This window comes from Neodiprion lecontei, chromosome 1, assembly GCF_021901455.1.
Source record: "Neodiprion lecontei isolate iyNeoLeco1 chromosome 1, iyNeoLeco1.1, whole genome shotgun sequence".
NCBI classification, from domain to species: domain Eukaryota; kingdom Metazoa; phylum Arthropoda; class Insecta; order Hymenoptera; family Diprionidae; genus Neodiprion; species Neodiprion lecontei.
In genome coordinates, this window is record NC_060260.1 from 21,914,550 (window position 1) to 21,936,383 (window position 21,834).

The window sequence follows — 21,834 nt, forward strand, 5'->3', positions numbered from 1 at the left end:
CTTTTGCATTTAAACTTTTCATACAACGTTACTCTGCCCAAAAGTCCAGCGAGCTTTCAGCTCCATTGTGTCATATTAAGTTTAAGATCTTACACTGTGTAACTCCGTTTTTGTGACTTTAAATATTGAACTTATAAAATAAATCAAAGTTAATCAAAGTATCCAAATACATTAGAGTCAGTTATTCCGCTAAATCCTCTCACCAATCTACGCTGCAAGTCATCACATCCAGAATATTCTCAAAAAGGTAAGCCAATTAATTAAATCTTTTATCCAACAATTACTCCTCCTTCGGTTCGTTCGATTAGAGCGACAGAATGCCCGTTGCCCGGTGTATTTCAATAATTAATCGGTAATTGGTGACCCAAACTACTGATGTGAGTCTAGCTGTAGCTGTGTGTGAATGTTTCCGGTGTCTTACATCTGGAGATTTCCACTAGGTACCTTTCCGACGTCACACCACCGCGATATCCTAGTCCTACTAAACCATACTGAACTCTATTATGTCATTGTGAACAACCAAGGATTTTATTTTATTGTTAAGTTTGAAAAATTATTATGTTAAAAACTGGTGCGAGGTTGCTGTGTGACTAAATGTAATCAATTCTTTATACCTGGTGGTAATGTTACATTCTTTGTGCAAGTATTTCGACTTGAGGAAGTCTGTAAGTATTTTGAAAGAAACCAGTCCCTGCTTTAATTTTTCCTAATTTAATTATTACGAAATCTCTATCCAATATATCAATATCTTATGTAAAAAAAAATTGGTAAACTTTTCCCAAACATAAGATAATGCAAGAATTCGTAAAGAGATTCAAATAGAATGTGTATGTAGGTTGTGAAAATAAGAGGACAAGCTTTTTTTTGGAATGCTGTACACGGAGCGAGTGAGAGAGTGGTCTTATTTGATACCTCTCACTCGGCTGAAAGCCAGTCCTATCCCTTACCATTGCAGCGAGCCTTCCAGTTATATTAGAGTTCGGTGGTCAATGACGCTTCTATTTGCATCTCTTCTAGGTCTGGAGGGTAGAAGTAAGGAGAATCGACTTATGTGGGAGACAAGTTGAAAAAGTGTCCAGCTGTAAGCTGCAAGTAACAGTTCAAGAACCCACCAAAATAGCGCTAGCGCAGCTAAAGGATATGACATGAATTTAGCAGTTGTAATCGGAGTGAAGTGAGCTGAGTTGAACAATTCAATATTTTTGGTGACTAATGTAGTTAATGAAATCACAGTATACAAAACCTCAACTATTTACGTAGCCCAAAATAATTTAGTGAATATAACCCATAAAACTGCTGTGAGATAACGTGGAGAGTGATTTAATTTTTGTGAATTGTTGATCATACTTTTTAGTGATTTTGTAGTGTGTACTGTTATAAAATTTTTTAAAGTTTGGTCAATAATAGGTAAAGTTTGCATAGTGAAAAGTTGTCCAAGTGCACGAAAAATGAAAAATAAAAAGAATGATGCGCCTCAGTCTCTGTCTTTTTTCCGACCAATAGTATGTAAAATTTGCACATGTAGTTCTCTCAAATTTTGCACATGAACTTCTTTTATTTTTGGAAATTAGTTTATCAAAAAACAAAATTTATGTCAACGTTTCTCCATTTCAATATCATCTTCCATTTAATATTTATCGAATCATTGAGCGCTTAAAAATGTTGCTTTCTTTATTAATGTTTATTTTGAAAAATGTACCATAACAAAGCGGAAATCTTTCTTTCCTTGTTTACTTCTCTATCCAACTCAAATATCTTTTGTTGCTTTCTTCAAAATATACCCTTCTGCTACCGTAACGCCATCTTCAGTTGACATCTTTCGACGCAAGCTTTTTCGTACACAGAGACGGTTCTCCTTATCTCTACCGTCCATACACTTCTGGGGCCGGGCGGCCGGGTAATGAACGGTTGTCGTTAGTATGGCCAAAGCGTGGTCCTTGGTAGATTGTGTCCAATTTTCGGTTGTGCTTTGGTTTGCGATGTCTTTATATTAACACGTAAAATTATAACGATAGAACAGCGATAAAATGGGTGAAATGAAATCGAATGATTACAACAGTCTCAAAAGAGCTGAAAAATTCAGAAAAGTAGCCAAACATATCGAGGTAAAGTACCATCTCAAATATTTGTAGGTTATAACTTGATTTGATGTAATCCTACCTCGCCTAATAATGCAAAACTACAAATGCACTACGCATACCGGGCGGGTATAAATAAACGATTTTAATCGGGTTATTTTCAAGATTTTATTACTCAACAATCTCCGAATTCCAGGCAGAGGCAACTTACGGTCAAACACTGTTATTAATGACTCGATTATGTATATTTTGTTCTGAAATTTCAACAAATTTACCATATTTCTAGAACTTTATATTAAACATTTTCAAATATGTGCCAAAAAAATTGAAAGTTTTTATAAATCTTGAATGTATCTGCTTAGGAAAATATGGGGTGAAATTCGCACTAGTCGCAAGAAATGAAAATCCTTAACCAAGAAATCAGTTATTCATCACTTAGAACTCTAGTGCAATCCTTAAAAAGCCAGACTTTGCCTGTTACTTATTATGTCAATATAACTTGTTTGATGTTGTAGGATAAGTGGAAGCTCGTCCCTGCATTCCTCAAAGGCAAAGGCCTCGTTAAGCAACACATTGATTCGTTCAATTATTTCATTAATGTTGAGATAAAAAAAATCGTCAAGGCAAATGAGAAAGTATTAAGTGATGCTGATTCCTTGTTCTACGTCAAGTAAGTAGTATGACTTATCAAAATCGTGTATAATACAGGATGTCTAGCGACGCCGACTTCCTGGAAAACCGGGAATTTGAAAATGCCCTTGAAAATGTGAGAAATATATGGGAATTTCAAATAGCAATATGGAATTTTTTCATCAAATTGAACATGCATAAAATTTTGACTTAGGTCTAATAATGAAAGTGCTTACTCGAGTCATTTCACATGAAAATCATATATACGAAATATTATACTAGGTGTATAAATTAATTCTCGGCCCCTAGATTAAATTGATTTTACACCTATTTGAATCGAAAAATTTTTCCGTTATATAGGGCGTTTTGAGGCGCCATCTATGAGCTATCAAACCACTTAGTCCGATTGTGGTCCGATTAATCTAACCTCAAAAAACATAGTAAACAAAGATGTCGTTCGACAAGCAGCACTTGAGGCACTGCCTTCTTTTCGTCTTCCAACTTACAAGAAATCACAAGAAATGATTTGTTCGGCCTTGGGAGAGAGTGCTGTATCTTATAGCACATGTAAAACATGGTTTCAAAGTTTCGGGATGGAAATTTTGATCTCCAAGATGAAGATCATCCTGAAAAGCCATAAAAGGTTGAGGACGAGGAGTTGGAGAACCTACTCAACGAAAATCCTTACCAAACGCAAATGGAGCTTGCTCGAAAACTCGAGAGGATACAAAAGGAAGAGCGTTGGGTGCCCCATGATCTTACCCCAGCAAACAAAAGTCGACGCTGTGAAATTCCAATGAGCCTGCTGACCAGATTCAAACAAAAAGACTTTTTACATAAAATTGTGGCTGGGGATGAAAAGTGGATATTGTACGATAATCCTAAGAGACGAAAGTCGTGGGTTTATTCGGGGGAGCCGACAACGAGCACTGCAAAACCAAACATCCACGGGCCAAAATTGTTGTTGTGTAATTGGTGGGATTTCAAAGGTGTAATGTATTATGAGACAATCAAACCAGGGGAAACCATTACTGCTAAGCGTTATCAGGTGCAACTGATGAAATTGAGCGATGCTATCGAGGAAAAAAAACCCTTCAGCGGTAGTGGACCAAGGCAAGTGATTTTGCTGCAGGACAACGTGCGGCCATACACAGCAAAAGAAACCCTGAAAGTTACCTTCACGTTGGGCTGGGAAATTCTCCCTCATGCGGCGTATTCTCCAGACCTTGCACCTTCTGACTATTACCTTTTTCGGGCGCTACAACATCACCTGGTGGATACCCAGTTTCAATCTCCTGAGGAAGTCCGTCAGAGCATTGACGACTTCATCCAGTCAAAACCACCATCTTTCTTTCGAGCCGGGATCCGACAATTGCCCGATAAATGGAAAAAATGCGTGCAAAGTGACGGCGATTATTTTGAAGATTAGATCTGTATTCATTTTTTTATAAATAAATGTCAAAATTGTTGAAAAAAGGCCGAGAATTAATTTATACACCTAATATATTAACTCAATGGCAATCTACATGCAGTGTACGGAATGAACATAAATATGAGAAAAAGTATTTATGTGAAGGTATATTAGAATTTTATCAAGCGAATATTTTTGGTCAAGAAATATTATATCTTGGTACATTTCATACATTGTATGATTGTCAATCGACAACACTCGAGCGAGAATGAACATGCATAAACTCACTCGGCATACGGCACGGTGCCACATCGCAGTTTGCTTCGAGAGCATTACTTAATTTCAGTCCGGACCTATACAGTGAATCGAAGAGTATCAAACAACAGAGTGTCAACAAAAGAAATTGTATGACAAAAAAAAAGCAAAGAAACAAATCGCAAATTACAAGGTAAGTGTTGATTAGCTTTAATCATAGAATTTTGTGACTGTACATTGGCATAACAATATTTAGCCAATTTTGATTGTTCTGTCCTTTCCGAGCCGCTTCTAGGTCGCATAGGCCTCAGATTTTACTCCTCAATGCTAATACCCAAGTGCCAGCAGTTAAAAATACTGATTTGTTTGTTGTTTTTTTTTGCTAATATAAAAAAAAACACCTTTTTTACGTCTAGATTTCTGGCTATATGTATTACATGTGCCATAAATTTATATTATTATTTAATTTCAAATGCATTTCTCTCGTTGTAATTGTTATTTCATTGTAATTGTTATTTTTTTAATGCCGATAAGATGGAAATCTTTATGTGCTTAATATAAAAAAGTTGACATCAAAATTTAACAAATGCGGAATTCAGGGAGGATAGGATACACGTTCGGATTTTTCACAATAATAAAAACCAGTCGTGAATTAATTTACCATGTCTGTATTCAATTAATGAAAATGAGAATATGATACTCATTTTATATTTTGAATGTGCAATTAATTTCATATTGTTCACTTTTTGAATTTCAGTTGTTTCCACGTGGAAATGTTATATTTTTTAACTTTCAACTCATGATTTGAAATGTATAAACTTTAAACACATACAAAAATATATTTAAACAGGGTGGCCACTCTTCTGGAAATCCTGGAATTGTCAGGGAATTCATTCCAGGTCAGCGACTTTATAGAAATACTTTTCTTAGGGGAGCACATATGCCCAGAATAGAAAAAATAAAAACTTGCCTGACATATTTCGATAACCCTATGATGCAAGTAATCAAATATTTTCACCCTCGATCTTCTTTACCGCGAACTCTGTTAATACTTCGCTGCGTCGTACAGAAGAACTCAATTCTTGAAATTGTAATGGATAGTTGTCATTTATGCTGTGCCTGATTTGGTAGTTGTACGAACATTTATGAAAAATATTGGCAGTGAAGTTCGGTGAGTGCCAAAAAATGAATGAAAATCAATATTTCTAGTTTATTTGGCGAGAAAACTCGTCCGGGAAAAATTTGAAATTGGGTCAGGGAAACAGGTAAAAGTCAGAGATTTTTCAACTCAATATTGAGTGGACACCCTGTTACATAACTTTCCACGATATTGAATAATCTTTTAAACATTAAATCTTTTCATAGATCACTTTTCATTCGTTTAAAGCTTAAAGAAATGAATAATGCATTTGATTAAACCACATGTAACTCTGATTTTAGCAACAATATAATTGCACATTGATTAAAAAAATTAACTGTAGGTAAGTTGGAAAATTTGAAAGTTATCCACGTAATGGATAAAGTAATCAAAATCTATATTTTTAATCTTAATTTTTCTTTCGTTAAACTCCTATATCGGACTTTATTATATCATTCATCATCATATGTGATTTATGCAACTCATATATTATATATTTATACTTAATCGGATTACCCATATGTAATGATATGACATTCTCATATTCTCATTAAAATTCTTGATGGAAATTTGGTGCACGGCATTCAACATTCGCGCTGTGTAACAATAAATTAACGCTTGGTCGAACAGCATAACAATGAATAGTGTTTTCATAACCAAATTTAATATTATTGTGTATTGTCCGATAACATTTGCAAAAAATAAAATTTAAAATCAACGTTATTTTGCAAATGAGTGAGAGTTGCCGACATCCGATGTATCTAACCCTACCACACCTTCCAGAGCATTTCTTTTTATACTCTAAATCTCCGGCGTTTCAGATCTGTCTCTAACTACGTGGTTTTGATGTAATTCTGAATTTGCGTTTTTCCATTAAATAGTCAGTAATCGCAGTTTTTAATGCAATCTTACTTTCAATAATAATACTTCCTTTTTCTAGGGTATTGCAGTCATGCCAAAGAAACAAAGTTCCAGCCTGCATGGAATAGTGAATTTTCGTGGGTACACCCCGTAGATAAAAACCTGTAACAGGCACGCTGTGAATTGTGCAAGAACTGTTTTTCCATTGACAGTATGGGTAGACAAGCTGTAGTTCGCCATTCTATATCCAAGAAGTAGGAAGAGGCTTTATACAATACATCCGCTAAGGCGATACCTCTGGAGACTTTTTTCACACCGGTTTTATTTAAATACATGTTCTCCGAAATTGAAGTCCAAAAATTAGAACTCAGTAAATCTAAAATCCCATATGTAGTTACTAGACTGGGCCAAAAAAAAAAATGAAGAATTTTTTTTTTTTAATGGTACTGTAAAAACGTTGTTCATGACGACAAATGAAAATTATCCTGAAAGTTTGAGCCCTTAATATTAATATTAAGGGGTGTATCGTTACAGCTATTGATTTTTTAACAGTTACTGCATTTTTTTACCCAAAATCCGTCAATTATCAATCTAAAAAATTTTATCAATCCATATTTTTGAAGGAAATTAAATTTCCTACAAAAAAGCTCTCTTACTAAATTGACGTAGATCGAGCCGTTTCCTTGTAATCGTGCCTTAAACATTGATTTGTTTTTTCAAATTTATGTTTGAATTTGTGATTTTTGTAATTACCAGAAAAATCAATATTTTCATAGATCAAACCATTATTTTTGTGGGAAATTTGATGCTCTACAAAAAAGGTCTCTTAACACTTTTCATGAAATTCACTCCTGTAAAAGTTATTTGACATTGGAATTGTATTCAAAAGTAATTAACCGTTGATTTTGCGTTTGACATAATTCTTTTCACTTGTTTGACAAATTTAAGACTTAAATATTAAAACTATTTTTTTTTTCGTCGGATGGTTAAATTTTTTTCAAAAAATCGATATTTATTACGATATTATTCAGTTAAAACCTTTCTTTATCTACATATTTTTATTTTTACCGTATTTTACTAACTTGAATATTAAAAAAAAATTGGTTTCTCAAGTTATTTTTTTGTGTAGTAAATAATGTCGGTTTCTCAAGTTATTTTTTTGTGTAGTTAATAACTTGAAAAACCGATTTTTTTAGTAAAAATCTCAAGAAGTTGGAATTGATTCATGTGGTATGCATACGTTACATTGTGCATTCAAAGCTGGGATGCGCTGTACTGGTTGGGAAATCTTCGATTTTTTGAGAGCCTTGTATAACCTTTTTAAAGATGTTCCTTCTCGACGAGGTGATTTTATAGAAATTATTAATAGCACTCAATTTCCATTGAAATTCTGTGCAGTTGGATGGTTGGAAAATAACAAAGTAGCTGCACGTGCTCAAGTGATCTTGCCTCACATGAAAATATACTTTGAAGGTATCAAGAACACGAAGAAAGCACCAAAATGTAAAAGCTTTGGAATCATTGACAGAATTGTAAACGATGAACTTCTACCAGCAAAATTAGTCTTCTTCCGTTCCATTGCTGAAGAAATTGAACCGGTCCTTCGCAAGTATCAAACCGATTCTCCGATGGCGCCGTTCCTCTTTAATTCCTTGACTCTCGTGGTCAATGGTAATTATTGAAAGGTTAGTAAAAAGTGAAATTTTCAAAACTAATCCCGTTCGAAAATTGACTTATCTAAAAAAGAAAATCTGCTAAAAATCGCAGGACTTCCACTTAGGGTATGCTGCGAGAGATGCTCTTCGACAGTGCAAGAATGTTGGAGACATAGATATTTTAAAATTTCGCAAGGAATGCATGACCTGCCTGCACCTCTTTACTGAGAAAATTTTGGAACGATCGCCCTTGAATTACCGACTTACGTAGGCACTGTCATGGCTCGATCCTACAGTTATTTCATCTGCTAGTAGTGCTATAACACCTCTAAAATCGGCTTTCGAACTTCTCTTCCAAAGTAATCGTCTCTTTGGACACGTGGCAGATAAAGTAGAAAAAGAGTTTAGAACATTAACCGAGACCGAAGTATTGAAAGATATAGTGAAGAATTATAACAGGACCGACGAAAGATTTGATCATTTTTGGATGAGAACATTGAGAAACACTGACGGTAAAGATCATTTCAAAAGCTTTATTAAAACACTGCTCATTATATCATATGGTACTGCCAAATTAGAAAGAGGCTTATCGATCAACAAGGAGTGTCTTGTAGAAAATCTTCATGGACAATCTCTGGTAGCACAACGGCAGGTTTATGATGCTGTTATCACGGTTGGTGGAATGCGCAATGCCCCAATCACTAAAGCACTTATCTAAGCTGCAAAAAATGCTCACTCGAGGTATAAGGAAGCTTTGGTGCAAATAGCAGCAGAGGACAAGGCCCAAAAACATAAGAATGAAAAAAAGAAGAGGATCGCTCGGGAGCAAGGAGAACTATCAGCAACAAAGTTGAAAGTGCTCAAAGAAATAGACGAGAAATGAGCTAAATTGGAAGAAATTAACAACCAGGCAGTCACTTTGTCAAGCACAGCGACGAGGAGAAGCAGCTACGGAAACATTTCCGTCCTTAAAAATGTACAATCTCTACCCACCATGTTTTACTATTCTATAATTATATCGAGAAAATGATGCCTTTGTACTAGTCACTAAATTATATTTGTTTTTCATACACCCACCTACACGCTCACAATGTGTGTTGTTGTGTTAATATTTAATTATATTATTAATAAATATAAGCTATATAAGAGGTTTTCCATTTTTCACCTCAATTTCCTCACCACATCTCATATACTTACATGTCTTAAGCAGGGCATATGGATCATCAAGCTTCCCTTCTTTTGGAAAATTCAACTGATTCAGAGATTTATGTTCATCGACAAGCATATTATTTACTATTAGTATCATGCGTATTTACAGATTACCATTTGAAACAACTAATATTTAGTAGTTATGCAGCTCAAAATAATGTTATGAATGTCCGAGAATTTTTATACAATGACTGGGAAAATACGGGAATTTTGAAGTCCTGTGTCGCTGGACACCCTGTAATAGTATCGAAGCATGTGGAAATTATAATTTTTTGGTTTACAGGTACCTGAATGTTTACATTGGCACACCAGATGTTGAGGAAAGTTTCAATGTTAATCGCATAACAACGCCACATGAATGTCGACTCAGGGATCTAAACTATTCTGCACCTATATCAGTGGACATTGAATATACCAGAGGAAATCAACGCATCATTAGAAATAACTTATTGATTGGAAGGTAATTGCTATGATTCAAAGTCAAATTATACAATCTATATTTTGCTTTATGAAGCTGAAGCTAGCGGCTTCTTCTAATTAGAGTAAATTCTCATTCAAATAATGCAGTCCAGTTGAGTGTTTACGATTTTTTGAAAGTGTTCGATTTTTGTGCACTGTAACATTTTCCGTTTTCGACCTTTACTGCTCATTTTCATCAACCTTAAGGGTTCTGGCCACCCAGACTACTTGGTTTACATCACCGTTGCATTTTTTATACTTTACAAATTCACTAATTGCCAAAAAAATTGTTATGAAGTTTAGAATCCAATATCTAAATTTCGTACTAACCGGTACATCGATGTTGTGGACACTATTCAGTTTCTTTGCTATATGATTAGTATTCGCTTTCTGCTCCATTTCAAATTGATTGAGCGGGAAATTTCTTCTATATATACTTGTCGATCGACTCCTTCGAGACTTTGTCTCTCTGGGTCATGCGTTCATTTTTTTCCCATTTACGCGAAATTATAATGTATAACTAGTGATACATCCTTGTACGGTGCTTGCCGAATACTAACTGATGCTCTCAAAAGTCGAAATAACGTTGTCTGTCTTGAGGAAAATCACATCACGTAGCTCAAAGTATAGAATGGATGCATACAAAAGTAAACAATGGGATAGCTGCATGTTCTAAGCTGTGCAGGTCGAGGACAGTGGTTGAACCGTGTGATTCACTGCTTGCAGCGGCTTGACCCTTCTACCGAAAAATAGCTGTAATTTTGGCAATTTTGCGAATTTCAATATAAGTAATGGTTCAAATTATTTGTCATCCTTCGAGGTTAATTATAATTAAAAAAAAAAATAGTAAAGAAATTGAAAATTTTTGGGTGGCCAGACTCTTTAATGCTTGTGGCTGCTAGCCCTGAGCGTTGAAAGCCTTAATAATATTTTTTTTCAAATTTGGAATAACTGGAGTCTCATAGAAGTTCCTCAAAGTTTTCAAAAAGTTGGAATATTGATATTTATATTATAGTACTGTGACGTGATATTGATAGGCATGGAATAGTATATTATGCCTCTAGGGAAGGAAGCAGGTTTCTTGTCGAGCGTGGATGTTTGCAAAACTTATCTTCAATCTAAATGTGCGTCACGACATACTGCTTCCATCTCCAGAGTTTGTCTTTGATTTCTATCATCATATCTTGACCTTTCACATAATATAATTTTCGATATTTAGAATTAATGTTTAGCTATAATTCTGACTTTGTATTTAAGTATATCATACACATAAATTTTAGTAAAAACATTTCTTCAACTGACAAGGTTACCTTATGATTTATTACTCACCGATTTCAATGAAACTTATGTCGCGTGTAGGTCATGACTCGAACTTCAATTGCCCAAAGCTGAAACTTCAAATGGACACACATTTCCGAGAAAATCAAGTTCAAGTCTCGTTGGGGCAACTATTTTTTTTTTTTCCAAATTTTCAGTCCATTTTTAACTCCAACATTACTTACATTATAGATTTACGAGAATTATATGATTAATTAAGCATTTAATTAGAATTTTCTTCCCAAAAGCACGCCGTTCATAATTTTTTTCCGAGTTTTTGTGTGAAATTAAACAATAATTATCTTCGATATCTTTCATTTAATTTGTAATGGAGCATAGAGTAAAACTTAATCATCCAAAGCATCACTGTCAGAAGCAATTGAGTAAGAGTCAAGGTGATACGTGACGGAAAAACACGAGAAACAGTGACGAAAATTAAATAGGGGTCATTCCATGTCAAATCGACCAATGGTTGTACTCGACCCCTTTTGTTTTGGATGAAATTTGGTCAGAAGTTCTCATTCATCATATAAAGAAGAATGCGTATTTTTTTTTGGGGAAGGTTATGCTAATTAATTGCTTACTCATTCATATAATTTTCATAAATCTATAACGTAAGTAATGTAGGTGTTTCGGCGAATGTCTCATATATAATAGCGATATCCGTACCTGTAATGTGTGTCTCATATGTTCGAAAATTTAACGTATCTTTATGACTCTTGTTGCTATACTGTCTTTCTCTATGCATTCTCTGTTTATATCGTTTCTATGTTTACTTTTCTTATGTTCTTGTAACGTGGAATAAAGGGAACCAGTTGAAGGAAATCTTTCTCTTTATTTCGATCTCCATACATCTTCAAACTCTTTCCCTTTCACGAATGTTCTAGGATTAAAATTAATCAACTTTCTCTATCTCTAAACAGTAGGAATCGAAAATGGACTGATAAATTGAAAAATATATACATAAAAATAATAGCCCCAGCGAGACTTGAACTTTATTTTCTCGGAAACGGCTGTCCAATGGGAGTTTTTGCTTTGGGTAATAGAAGATCGAGTCATGGTCTGCACACAACATAAGGTTCATTGAAATCGATGAGTGACAAATCGTAAGATCTCCTTGTGAGCATAGTCAAAATTTAATACTCAAGCAAGAAAAATGCCTCTATTTATTGTTTCTATAAAGCAACTAAAAATTATGTTCTTGCACTTCGATGGTTCAGAACGAAAATCTGGTGTAACAAAGTATCGAAATGTACAGAAAATTTACAATTACCCACCCCGGAGCCATTCGTCAGTCTAATGTACATGCAGTTAATAGAAAGTAAAAAAAAGAAACTCGTAAATGAAAAACTGAAGTTACTTTTTCTTTTAGAATGCCCATAATGTTGCGTAGTTCCAATTGTGTTCTGAATAACAAGTCTCACTTCGAGTTGGCAAAAATGAATGAGTGCCCTCATGATCCGGGTGGTTATTTTGTCATAAATGGGCAGGAAAAGGTGATTCTGATCCAAGAACAGAAATTGAGAAACAGAATTATTCTGGAGGAAGATAACAAAGGTTGTATTGTCAGTTCATGCAACAGTTCCACCCATGAACGAAAAACTAAAACAAACGTTGTTGGGAAAGGCGGAAAATATTATATGAGACATAATATTTTTCAAGACGTACGTATTCTTTGTTCTGACGCCTGCATGTTCTAGTATTGCTACTCTTATAGTTTGTGTTGTACCCACGTCCGTTGACTGAAGATTGCTAATGATAGATATGCTTGCTTCAGAATAATATGCTTCGTTGGCTGTGTTTAGTGATCTTCAGTTAATGTCATGTCTTACCACACATAATGTTTCAAACATTCTAATAGATACGCTGGAGCTATCTGCATTCTGAATAATTCTTAAACAACTTTTCCAGGATATTCCTATTGTAGCAGTATTTAAGGCTATGGGCATTGTATCTGATCAAGAAATAATGCAACTAATAGGAACTGAAGAAGAATACATGAGAAGGTTTTCGGCTTCGTTAGAAGAATGTCACACAGCAAATGTTTTCACTCAAGACCAAGCAATCAGGTACTGTGTAAAAGATCTTTCCTCTTTAGTGCTTCCCTTCTTTCTCAAGTTTCATTCATTGTGTAAGCAGTAATGTTATTATTTGTATATTTGAAATGACAGTACTAGTTTTTTTATGCAAAAATCAATTTTAAGCGAGTTACCTGACAAACGTAAGTTTAAATTGTCTTCTATCTTTTTGCTTTACCCTTAATTTACAAATACTCAAATTCATTGTGACCCTTTCGAAATCCCTGGTAATTTTACGACCCACAGTCTTGAATGAGCCCCATTGGCGCTGCCGGCAGCATGCCTCAGGCGTTTTTCTGCTCATTGCTCAGCCTGAGGCGCATAGCTGGCATTCTCCTTCGGAACTGTGGGTTGCAAAATTAATAGGGATATCGAAGGAATCCGAATCAATCTAAGAGTTTGTACCTGTATTAACAAATAAGGTGAAAAATAGTACATCACGTAACGAGGGGATAAAGTCGACTTTTATTCCTGTGTTACATATAGGACTTTATTTCCCACTTAACTTTGGCCGCATTATTGACGTGAAAATAGGGACTCAATGTATCTTTTGCCATATTGGGTGTAAAATTGAGATAGAAATGGGTACTTTGTGTACGGAAAATATTCATGGAAAAACGCGTAAATCATGCTCACGTTATATGAATTAAATTAAAATTTAAAAAAAAACTTTGATATACATAAAAAATAATTGTCTCGAACTTGCAGAAAGAATGGTTGACAGCTGTGTCTGCTTTCTCTGTTTCCCTTTTTCTCGCTCTTACTCTTTTCAAACGCTATGAAAATATTTGTTTGTTGTGCTTGTAATATGCTGCAGCACAAGTGTCAACTGTAGGCCGCACCGAAGAACCATATTACAGTAAATTGAATAGCATGCGCTTTCCTCTACTTCCTGTTACACATTTTAAAAAAATGTTTTGGAAAAAAGTTGAGAGTCAAAAATATGCCACATTTGTTCCGCTTTTCAAGTCAAAAAAGTTAACATAAGGTTGAGTCAGTATTAAATATAATTGATTTTACAGATATTTAAGTAATAGAAGAAAACAGAAGCGATTTCCCACTAGTAAAATGGGCGTTGTTGATGAAATAAAGGATATCTTGGCAATAAACATCCTGTCACATGTTCCGGTGAGTATAAACTGCAATAGGGATAAGCGGTGCCCTTTGTTGCGAAACATCAACTATTTTTCTGTAAGGTTGTGCATTTTGATAGTACTGGTAGTCACAGGCAGCGTCTAGAGTTTACCGTAGAGCACTATACCTAGTACCAGGAGGAAGTCTACTATGTCTTCACATAAGTGGGAAGTGTCTGATAAGATGATATCATAGTAAGATGTCGTTTAGTCTCTTTCATGGATGATCTGATTGGACGAAATCACTTTAGTTAAGTAACCAGTTGGATACGTGACATGTTAGGCAGAAGGAGAGAGATATCATCCTACTGTTTTTTACTGGTTTTCACTGTAGTGTCTAAATTCTCAGCAGCTACACTTACTGCGTAAGCAATATCAGGGCGAGTTGAAGTTACAAGATACATTAAACCCTCTCATTCCAAACTTTTCCAAGACCCTTTTAGTATAAGTATTTTGATTTAAAAAAAGAGACTCATGATCTAAACGTGTTATCTGCACTCAAAGATGATAGTCTAAAGCTCCAATTTTAATTTGAAAAATCTTTTTACGTTTTTCAACAACAGGAGTTATTTCATCTAAACTTGTTCCTCCGAGTAACCCATCATCAATGTAGATTGCGATTAATAGCTTTTTACCAACTTTCTTCTTTATGAATAAACAGTGCTACAGACCATATCTTCTTTCTTCATGAAGTCTATAAAAAAATTATTCTAGGATCGTAGAGCTTTTTTTAACCAACATAAACTTATATACAGTCTGCATACTCTTCCGGTTCCATCATCAAAACACTCAGATTGTCTTATGTACATTTCTTCTTGAAGTTTCTTGTATAAGAAAGCAGTTTTGACTTCAAATTGTTGGAATTCCAGATTTTCAAATGCAGCAACACTAAGAACTGTACGAATTGTGTCAAATCTTGTCACTGGACTAAAAATTTCTATGTAGTCGATTCATGTCTCTGGGAATAACCTGCCTATAGTTTTATTGATATATCTAGTATGAATCATAGAGCGTGCAGTTTCTACTATTGTGCGATATTCTCATTCTTCAGCTCCGTTTGGTTCAGGTGTGTACGGCATAGACTTTCTGAAACATATACCCTTTGCTTCAAAAACTTTATATGCTTCTTGATTATGAAATTCCTCACCACCATCGCATAGGAATTCCTTTATTGTATGTTCTGCAGTATGAAATTCATTCAAAAACGTGTTCAAACACGTTACGACCTCAAACTTTGCTTTCAAGAAGAAAACTCGATAAAATTTAGAGAAATCATCCTTGAAAAATATGCAGCCCTCAGAGATTCTTCTTGCATTGGTCCACAAATCAGCATCAGCATGTATGAACTCACCAGCATTGTCCGGTCTCTTTGTCCTAGTTTAAAAAGTTCTTCGGTGCTGCATTCCAAAAATACAGTCCTCATAGAATTCTTCACCGCTGCTTACAACTTTAATTCCTTGCTGCTTGAGAACCTGCATTCAAAGCTTTGCTAGTTAATTCTTTCAGGCATTTACTCGCATAATGACCTAATTTATAACAATTAAAGTTTGCTCTAAACAACCAACCCGAGTAGCTAATTGTAAGTCTTCAGTCACTCTCTTTTCAAGTGTAAAAAATTATTCTAACAGTCTATCTACTCTCTGCTCTGAATTCTGTTAGTAGATTGAATTCAATTTCTCGCACGTTTCTTTTGCCGTATCACACGTTGCAGTTTCTTCTATGTGTACATCATTGACGCTACTAATTAGAATTAGTTGAGTAAGAGTATTCATCTTTTTGAGAATCCACGTCATATTTCAACCTCACAATTTCTGTAGAATCAGCTGCTTGAGGTTCAGGTTTGCAACTAGTACCTAATGCTATCTCCTGGACTTTATGGTGTTGCAAGAACAGCATAATCACATAATATACTATGAGCGTCCTTGAGCATAAGCGCACGTATACCATGCCTTGTTATCTATGTCCTCTCATTGACAATATCGTTAGTCATTTCGTTAATATTTTATGTTTTTGAAGTCACAAAATGTGTGTGTAACGTCGATGTATAATGAAAAAGTACAATTGAAACAGATTTTGGGGACAAAAAAATCATTAGGAACTCATCTCTGGTCACAATTTTGAAGATTAGAAGTTTCCGTTTCTTCACATGTTCAGAAGACGATTTCAAACAATCAATCGTTTTGGGTTGCCAATGTCTTCATTTCTTCAAAAACAAACATCTCGCAAACAGTCTAAAAATTTTTAAAATAATTTCCTTTTTAAAATAAATCAATAGCTCTCTATGCCAGTTATTAAATAGGGTCAATTTTAGAGTGCAGCCCCCCCCCCCCCCCCCCCCACAGCCTTAAATAAGAAAGCACTCCAAGGAATATTTAAAATTAAGCTTTGAATTGGCAGCTTCCATTCTTATGAATGTTGCAAATAATCAACATAAATTTTATGCAAAGTATTTTTTGAAACACTTCAGAAAGTTTGGTAGATGTTCAGAACTTTGTTGGTTGGGAGTCGAAATGTTAGAAGCTCAAAATGTAGAAGTGTCACAATATCAAGTTTTCAAAGACTTAAAAGTCTGTTATATAGAATTTTGAAAATGTTGAAAGTTGATGTATAAAAAAGTTTAAATCTAGATAAGAGTATAGAAAACAAAAAAAAAATCATTAAAATTATGCTATATTCTTGTTCATTCTGATGATTTGATAGTCTCGCTTTTTATACTTATTTTGGCTTTCTAAACTTCAACAATCCTCTAAAACAAATTCTCGCATCTGTGAAAATTTAATATTGTGATCCTTCTATTATCGAATCTTTCTACATTTTCACTCTTACTCATAGCCACTTTTAACTTGTTTTTTTTTTCCACCCATTTCAATAATTTTTAGTACAAGGTTTTGACTTTTGGAGCGGATCAGTTATTCAGAAATTGTTCAAACTTCAATGATTAGTTTAAAAAAAAATTTCCCCAGAACTGCATCAACATATTTTTACATAGGTAGTAGACTTCAACTTCAAAGTTAAAGCAACTTACATTGCATTGATGATACGTAAGGTTATGCAAGGCCAGATTGATAAAACGCTAATCGACGACAGAGATTATTACGGTAACAAGAGGCTGGAATTAGCTGGTTCCCTACTGTCTCTCATGTTTGAAGATTTATTCAAAAGATTTAACTGGGAGGTAAGTGAAAATAATGTTGAAACAATATATTACAACAATGAAAAACTTTTGTTGTTCATGCTTTTCTTAATGCAAATCAACTGTGTACAAAGTTTTTTTGTTTAAATACAGCTCAAACAAATTGCAGACAAAAATATTCCCAAGATCAAAGCAGCCCAGTTTGACATCGTTAAACACATGAGGCAAGACCAAATTACAAATGGTTTAGCATTTGCTATTTCTTCGGTGAGTTAGATATTTTGTAATTTTGTGAAATTGTCTTCAAGCTGCAACTTTCATTAATGGATATGGAATCTGATAACATTGGTTCTAAAGGGTAATTGGACCATAAAACGGTTCAAAATGGAACGTCAAGGTGTAACGCAAGTCCTTTCAAGATTGTCGTATATATCTGCCCTAGGAATGATGACCAGAGTAAATTCACAATTTGAAAAAACAAGGAAAGTTTCTGGCCCCCGCTCCTTACAGCCTTCCCAATGGGGAATGATGTGTCCTAGCGATACGCCAGAAGGAGAGGTAGACTAATACACTAAATATTATTTGTTACTCGCAATTATCCAATCAAAAAATGTAAAAAATATAACGTGTTATAAGTGCGGAAGGTGGGTGATTTCCGGGTACTGTGAAGTTTGCAGCAGGAACCAAAAAAGTCAGTACTGCGTGAACACAAATACGAGTGCTGCAATTGTACTAGTATCAGTGTGAACGTAGCACAAGCTAAGGTGAGCGCTGTAATCACACGAGTCAGGTGTCGCCCGTTCGCTCATGTGACGCACGCTTTTTTTTCTAACACCTGTGAAAGAAAGTTTGATTTTAAAACCATCGGAAGTGCCACTGACAGCGTGTAAAATTAGAGTGAGGTAACTTACACTCAATGATACAGTTCGTAAAATTGAGTTATTAGCAAGTGGACATATTCCAAAGAAAGCTTTAGTGTATGAAATCGAGTACTACAGTTCTACGTATGCGTCAACGTTATTTTACTGTACTACTTGGAAATAGGGCATTCAACGCAATTTTTTTTGTGCAACTTTCACTCCACAGACTTTAAAAATGGGACTTTTTAAGCAAGTGTTAGAAAAAGCTTTTTTCACGTTATTGCAGTCAAGTAAATTCAGAACCGTAACTGAAGTTTCGATAAAGAAGTTTGTGAAACTAACATGTTGTATATCGAAATTGCGTGTTACATATTTCAGGGTTGTGGTTTAGTTAAAAATCTAGCATTAATGACTCACATCACAACAGAGGTGGAAGAGGAGCCAATTATCAGACTAGCCTACAATCTTGGAGTAGAAAACGTCAATATTTTGGGAGGTGAAGAAATAAACAACAAAAATGTGTACATGGTTTTCTTGAACGGCAATATTCTAGGAATTACTAAAAATTACATCCGACTTGTCAATGTATTCAGATTGTTACGCAGAAAGGCCATGATCAATGGCTTCGTTTCAATATATCCTCAGCATCATCATAGGTAGGTCTCTAACGAATATATCCATGCAAAACTTTCTGTTTAATGAATTGACACTGTTTGTCACAAAAAAAGCATGACAAATATTGTTTAAATTGAAAAGTTTTGTGTCATCGTTTATTTGTAGATGAACAGGGTTTCTTACAATTGGTGCTTGGACTTGAACAATTTTCCAAAATACACATGTTTCAAACGATATCCAATTTAAGATGGTGAAACCCCCCAAAAGTGTTTTTTTTTTTCCTATCATTAATTGTATTGAAATCCTTAGAAGTCTTAATACTGCAATAATTTTCTCCAGATGTGTGCAGATATGTTCGGATGGTGGCAGACTGTGCAGACCTTATATTATAGTCAAAGATGGAGAATCTCTTGTTCAGCAAAAACACATCGAAGCACTAAAACATGGTTTCAAAACGTTTGACGACTTCTTGCACGAAGGTTTCTAAAACTAGAAAATTATACAGAGCTCATTACAAACGAAATGCTATACTATACACGTTTTAGTGGCATACAGCGCAATGGTAAAATGAGCGTTGACACACAAATATTTGGTGCAGAGAAAATATGACACCCAAATAAAAACCTAAACTTGCGGCTTAATGGAGTTTTGGTGCACGGGTCTATGGCACACAGTAGTTTGGCAAGCGATAAATATAACATATGGGTTTATGGTATACGAGCAATGCCCACAGCCTTTTGGTGCACAAGATTTATGGCTCACTAGCGTAATCATGTCTAGGCTGATGAAAGAAACGTCTGAAATAAGATAGTTTTGCTAATTTAATTCATTGTACAACTGAAAAAGATTGCAATCAAAGCATTTACGCGCACTTATATATACTAAACATATTATGGAGTGAATCCTGAATGGTTAAATGTTTCGTTTCCACTAGTCAATTTCTAAGTAACTTTGAGGAACTTTGATGCCAACCCACCAACGTTTGACCGTCACCATTTTGTGAAATTCCTTGCGATAAGTTGGTGCATCATGATTCCTGTGTGCTGTGTGAAGAATATCGTATTCCATTATGCCACAAGGATAAATTTTTATGGAAAATATGTAAATTTGAACAACTGGTGAATTTGAAAAATTAACGACGGAGCCAGGAATCGAACCTGGTATCTAGAGATGCTTTACCGGAGACTTACTCCATTAGACCACCTAGCCGCCCTGACTCTGTTGTCGTTAATTTCTCTCATAACCAGTGAGTTCAAATTTGTTTTCCTGCGCCCGATTTATGTATGAGTAAGAATTTCTTCTCTGCTCTCTGTAAATTGTTCAAATTTACATATTTTCAACAAAATTCTCTCGTAGATTAATGATTTGACCACCCGCATCTCATTTATTAGACGACATTGCCGTCTTACGGGCTTCTCATCGGAAGCAAAGGATTGAAAGGGTAAACACAACATCTACACACTACAGTCTCCTTACATCGTGCATGCAGAGAAGAAATTCTTACTCATACATAAATCGGGCACAGGAAAACAAATTTGAACTCACTGGTTATGAGAGAAATTAACGACAACAGAGTCAGGGCGGCTAGGTGGTCTAGTGGAGTAAGTCTCCGGTAGAGCATCTCTAGATACCAGGTTCGATTCCTGGCTCCGTCGTTAATTTTTCAAATTCACCAGTTGTTCAAATTTACATATTTTCAACAAAATTCTCTCGTAGATTAATGATTTGCACACCCGCATCTCATTTATTAGACGGCATTGCCGTCTTACGGGCTTCTCATCGGAAGCAAAGGATTGAAAGGGTAAACACAACATCTACACACTACAGTCTCCTTACATCGTGCATGCAGAGAAGAAATTCTTACTCATAGATAAATTTTTATATTGTGTGACATATTTCCCATGTGCCACTGCTCTGTGTGTGACCAGAACGTGTACTCTTGGTTTTACCTCATTACAAACAAGGACATTTAACTGGTGACTTATTTATACTATATTACCCAAATTCACAATTTTCTGTTTCCTAGGTCTCATAGAATTCTTAGATGTGAACGAGGAAAATGATAGCTCAATTGCTTTCAATGAGTCCCAAATTGAAGCAGGAACGACTCACTTGGAAGTAGAGCCATTTACTTTGCTCGGCGTTTGTGCTGGCTTAGTGCCATATCCTCATCACAATCAGAGTCCTAGAAATACATATCAGTGTGCTATGGGTAAACAAGCTATGGGAACTATAGGATATAACCAGCGTAATCGCATAGATACACTAATGTACAATCTGGTTTACCCGCAAGCTCCAATGGTCAAATCTAGGACCATAGAACTGATCAATTTCGATAAACTCCCTGCTGGACAAAATGCAACAGTTGCGGTGATGTCCTACAGTGGATACGACATAGAGGATGCGCTAATTTTAAATAAAGCAGCGATTGACAGAGGTTATGGAAGATGTTTAGTCTACAGAAATGCTAAATGTACTTTAAAAAGATATGCAAATCAAACTTACGATAGAATAATGGGCCCTATGATAGATTCAAATTCTAAAAAACCCATTTGGAAACATGAGATAATAGACAATGATGGTATAGCTGCCCCTGGAGAAATGGTAGAAAATAAAAAAGTAAGAATAGCTTTCTACAGTTTCTCAACCATGCTATTTTATAACAGGTTTCAACAATTGAGCCTTTGGTTTCATTTATCCTATGTCTAGGTCATGGTGAACAAATCTATGCCTGCGGCAACAATGAACCCAGTAAATCCTGCTAATGTTCAGACTCAACCTGATTATTGTGACGTACCAGTTCTCTTCAAAGGATCAGTTCCAGCCTACATTGAAAAAGTTATGGTATCCAGTAATGCGGATGATGCATTTTTAATAAAGTTGTTGCTACGACAAACTAGACGGCCTGAAATTGGTGATAAATTTAGTAGTCGACATGGACAGAAAGGTGTAACAGGTAATGGTCATAATAAAGTAATAAATACTTAGTTTGAATAATTGAC

At 35.1% G+C, this 21,834-nt stretch overlaps 1 protein-coding gene across 3 annotated transcripts in view; it reads left to right on the plus strand.

Annotated features, from left to right (window-relative positions):
- The first annotated feature begins 1,929 nt into the window (after window positions 1–1,929).
- The window catches only part of LOC107227230 (DNA-directed RNA polymerase III subunit RPC2), a 29,997-nt gene continuing 10,092 nt past the window's right edge, over window positions 1,930–21,834 (plus strand). The window contains exons 1-13 of one of the 3 annotated variants that reach the window (XM_046730736.1): window positions 1,930–2,105; window positions 2,594–2,748; window positions 9,521–9,697; window positions 12,386–12,677; window positions 12,925–13,082; window positions 14,114–14,219; window positions 17,214–17,399; window positions 17,511–17,624; window positions 17,715–17,915; window positions 18,596–18,873; window positions 19,172–19,311; window positions 20,859–21,451; window positions 21,542–21,788. In XM_046730736.1, coding sequence (XP_046586692.1) covers window positions 2,028–2,105; window positions 2,594–2,748; window positions 9,521–9,697; window positions 12,386–12,677; window positions 12,925–13,082; window positions 14,114–14,219; window positions 17,214–17,399; window positions 17,511–17,624; window positions 17,715–17,915; window positions 18,596–18,873; window positions 19,172–19,311; window positions 20,859–21,451; window positions 21,542–21,788 — 2,725 coding nt within the window. In that variant the 5' untranslated portion in view covers window positions 1,930–2,027. Of the gene's footprint in view, window positions 2,106–2,593; window positions 2,749–7,794; window positions 8,059–8,763; window positions 9,005–9,520; window positions 9,698–12,385; window positions 12,678–12,924; window positions 13,083–14,113; window positions 14,220–17,213; window positions 17,400–17,510; window positions 17,625–17,714; window positions 17,916–18,595; window positions 18,874–19,171; window positions 19,312–20,858; window positions 21,452–21,541; window positions 21,789–21,834 lie in introns of those variants that run through there. The other 2 variants (XM_046730741.1, XM_046730748.1) reach the window with 2 other exon arrangements.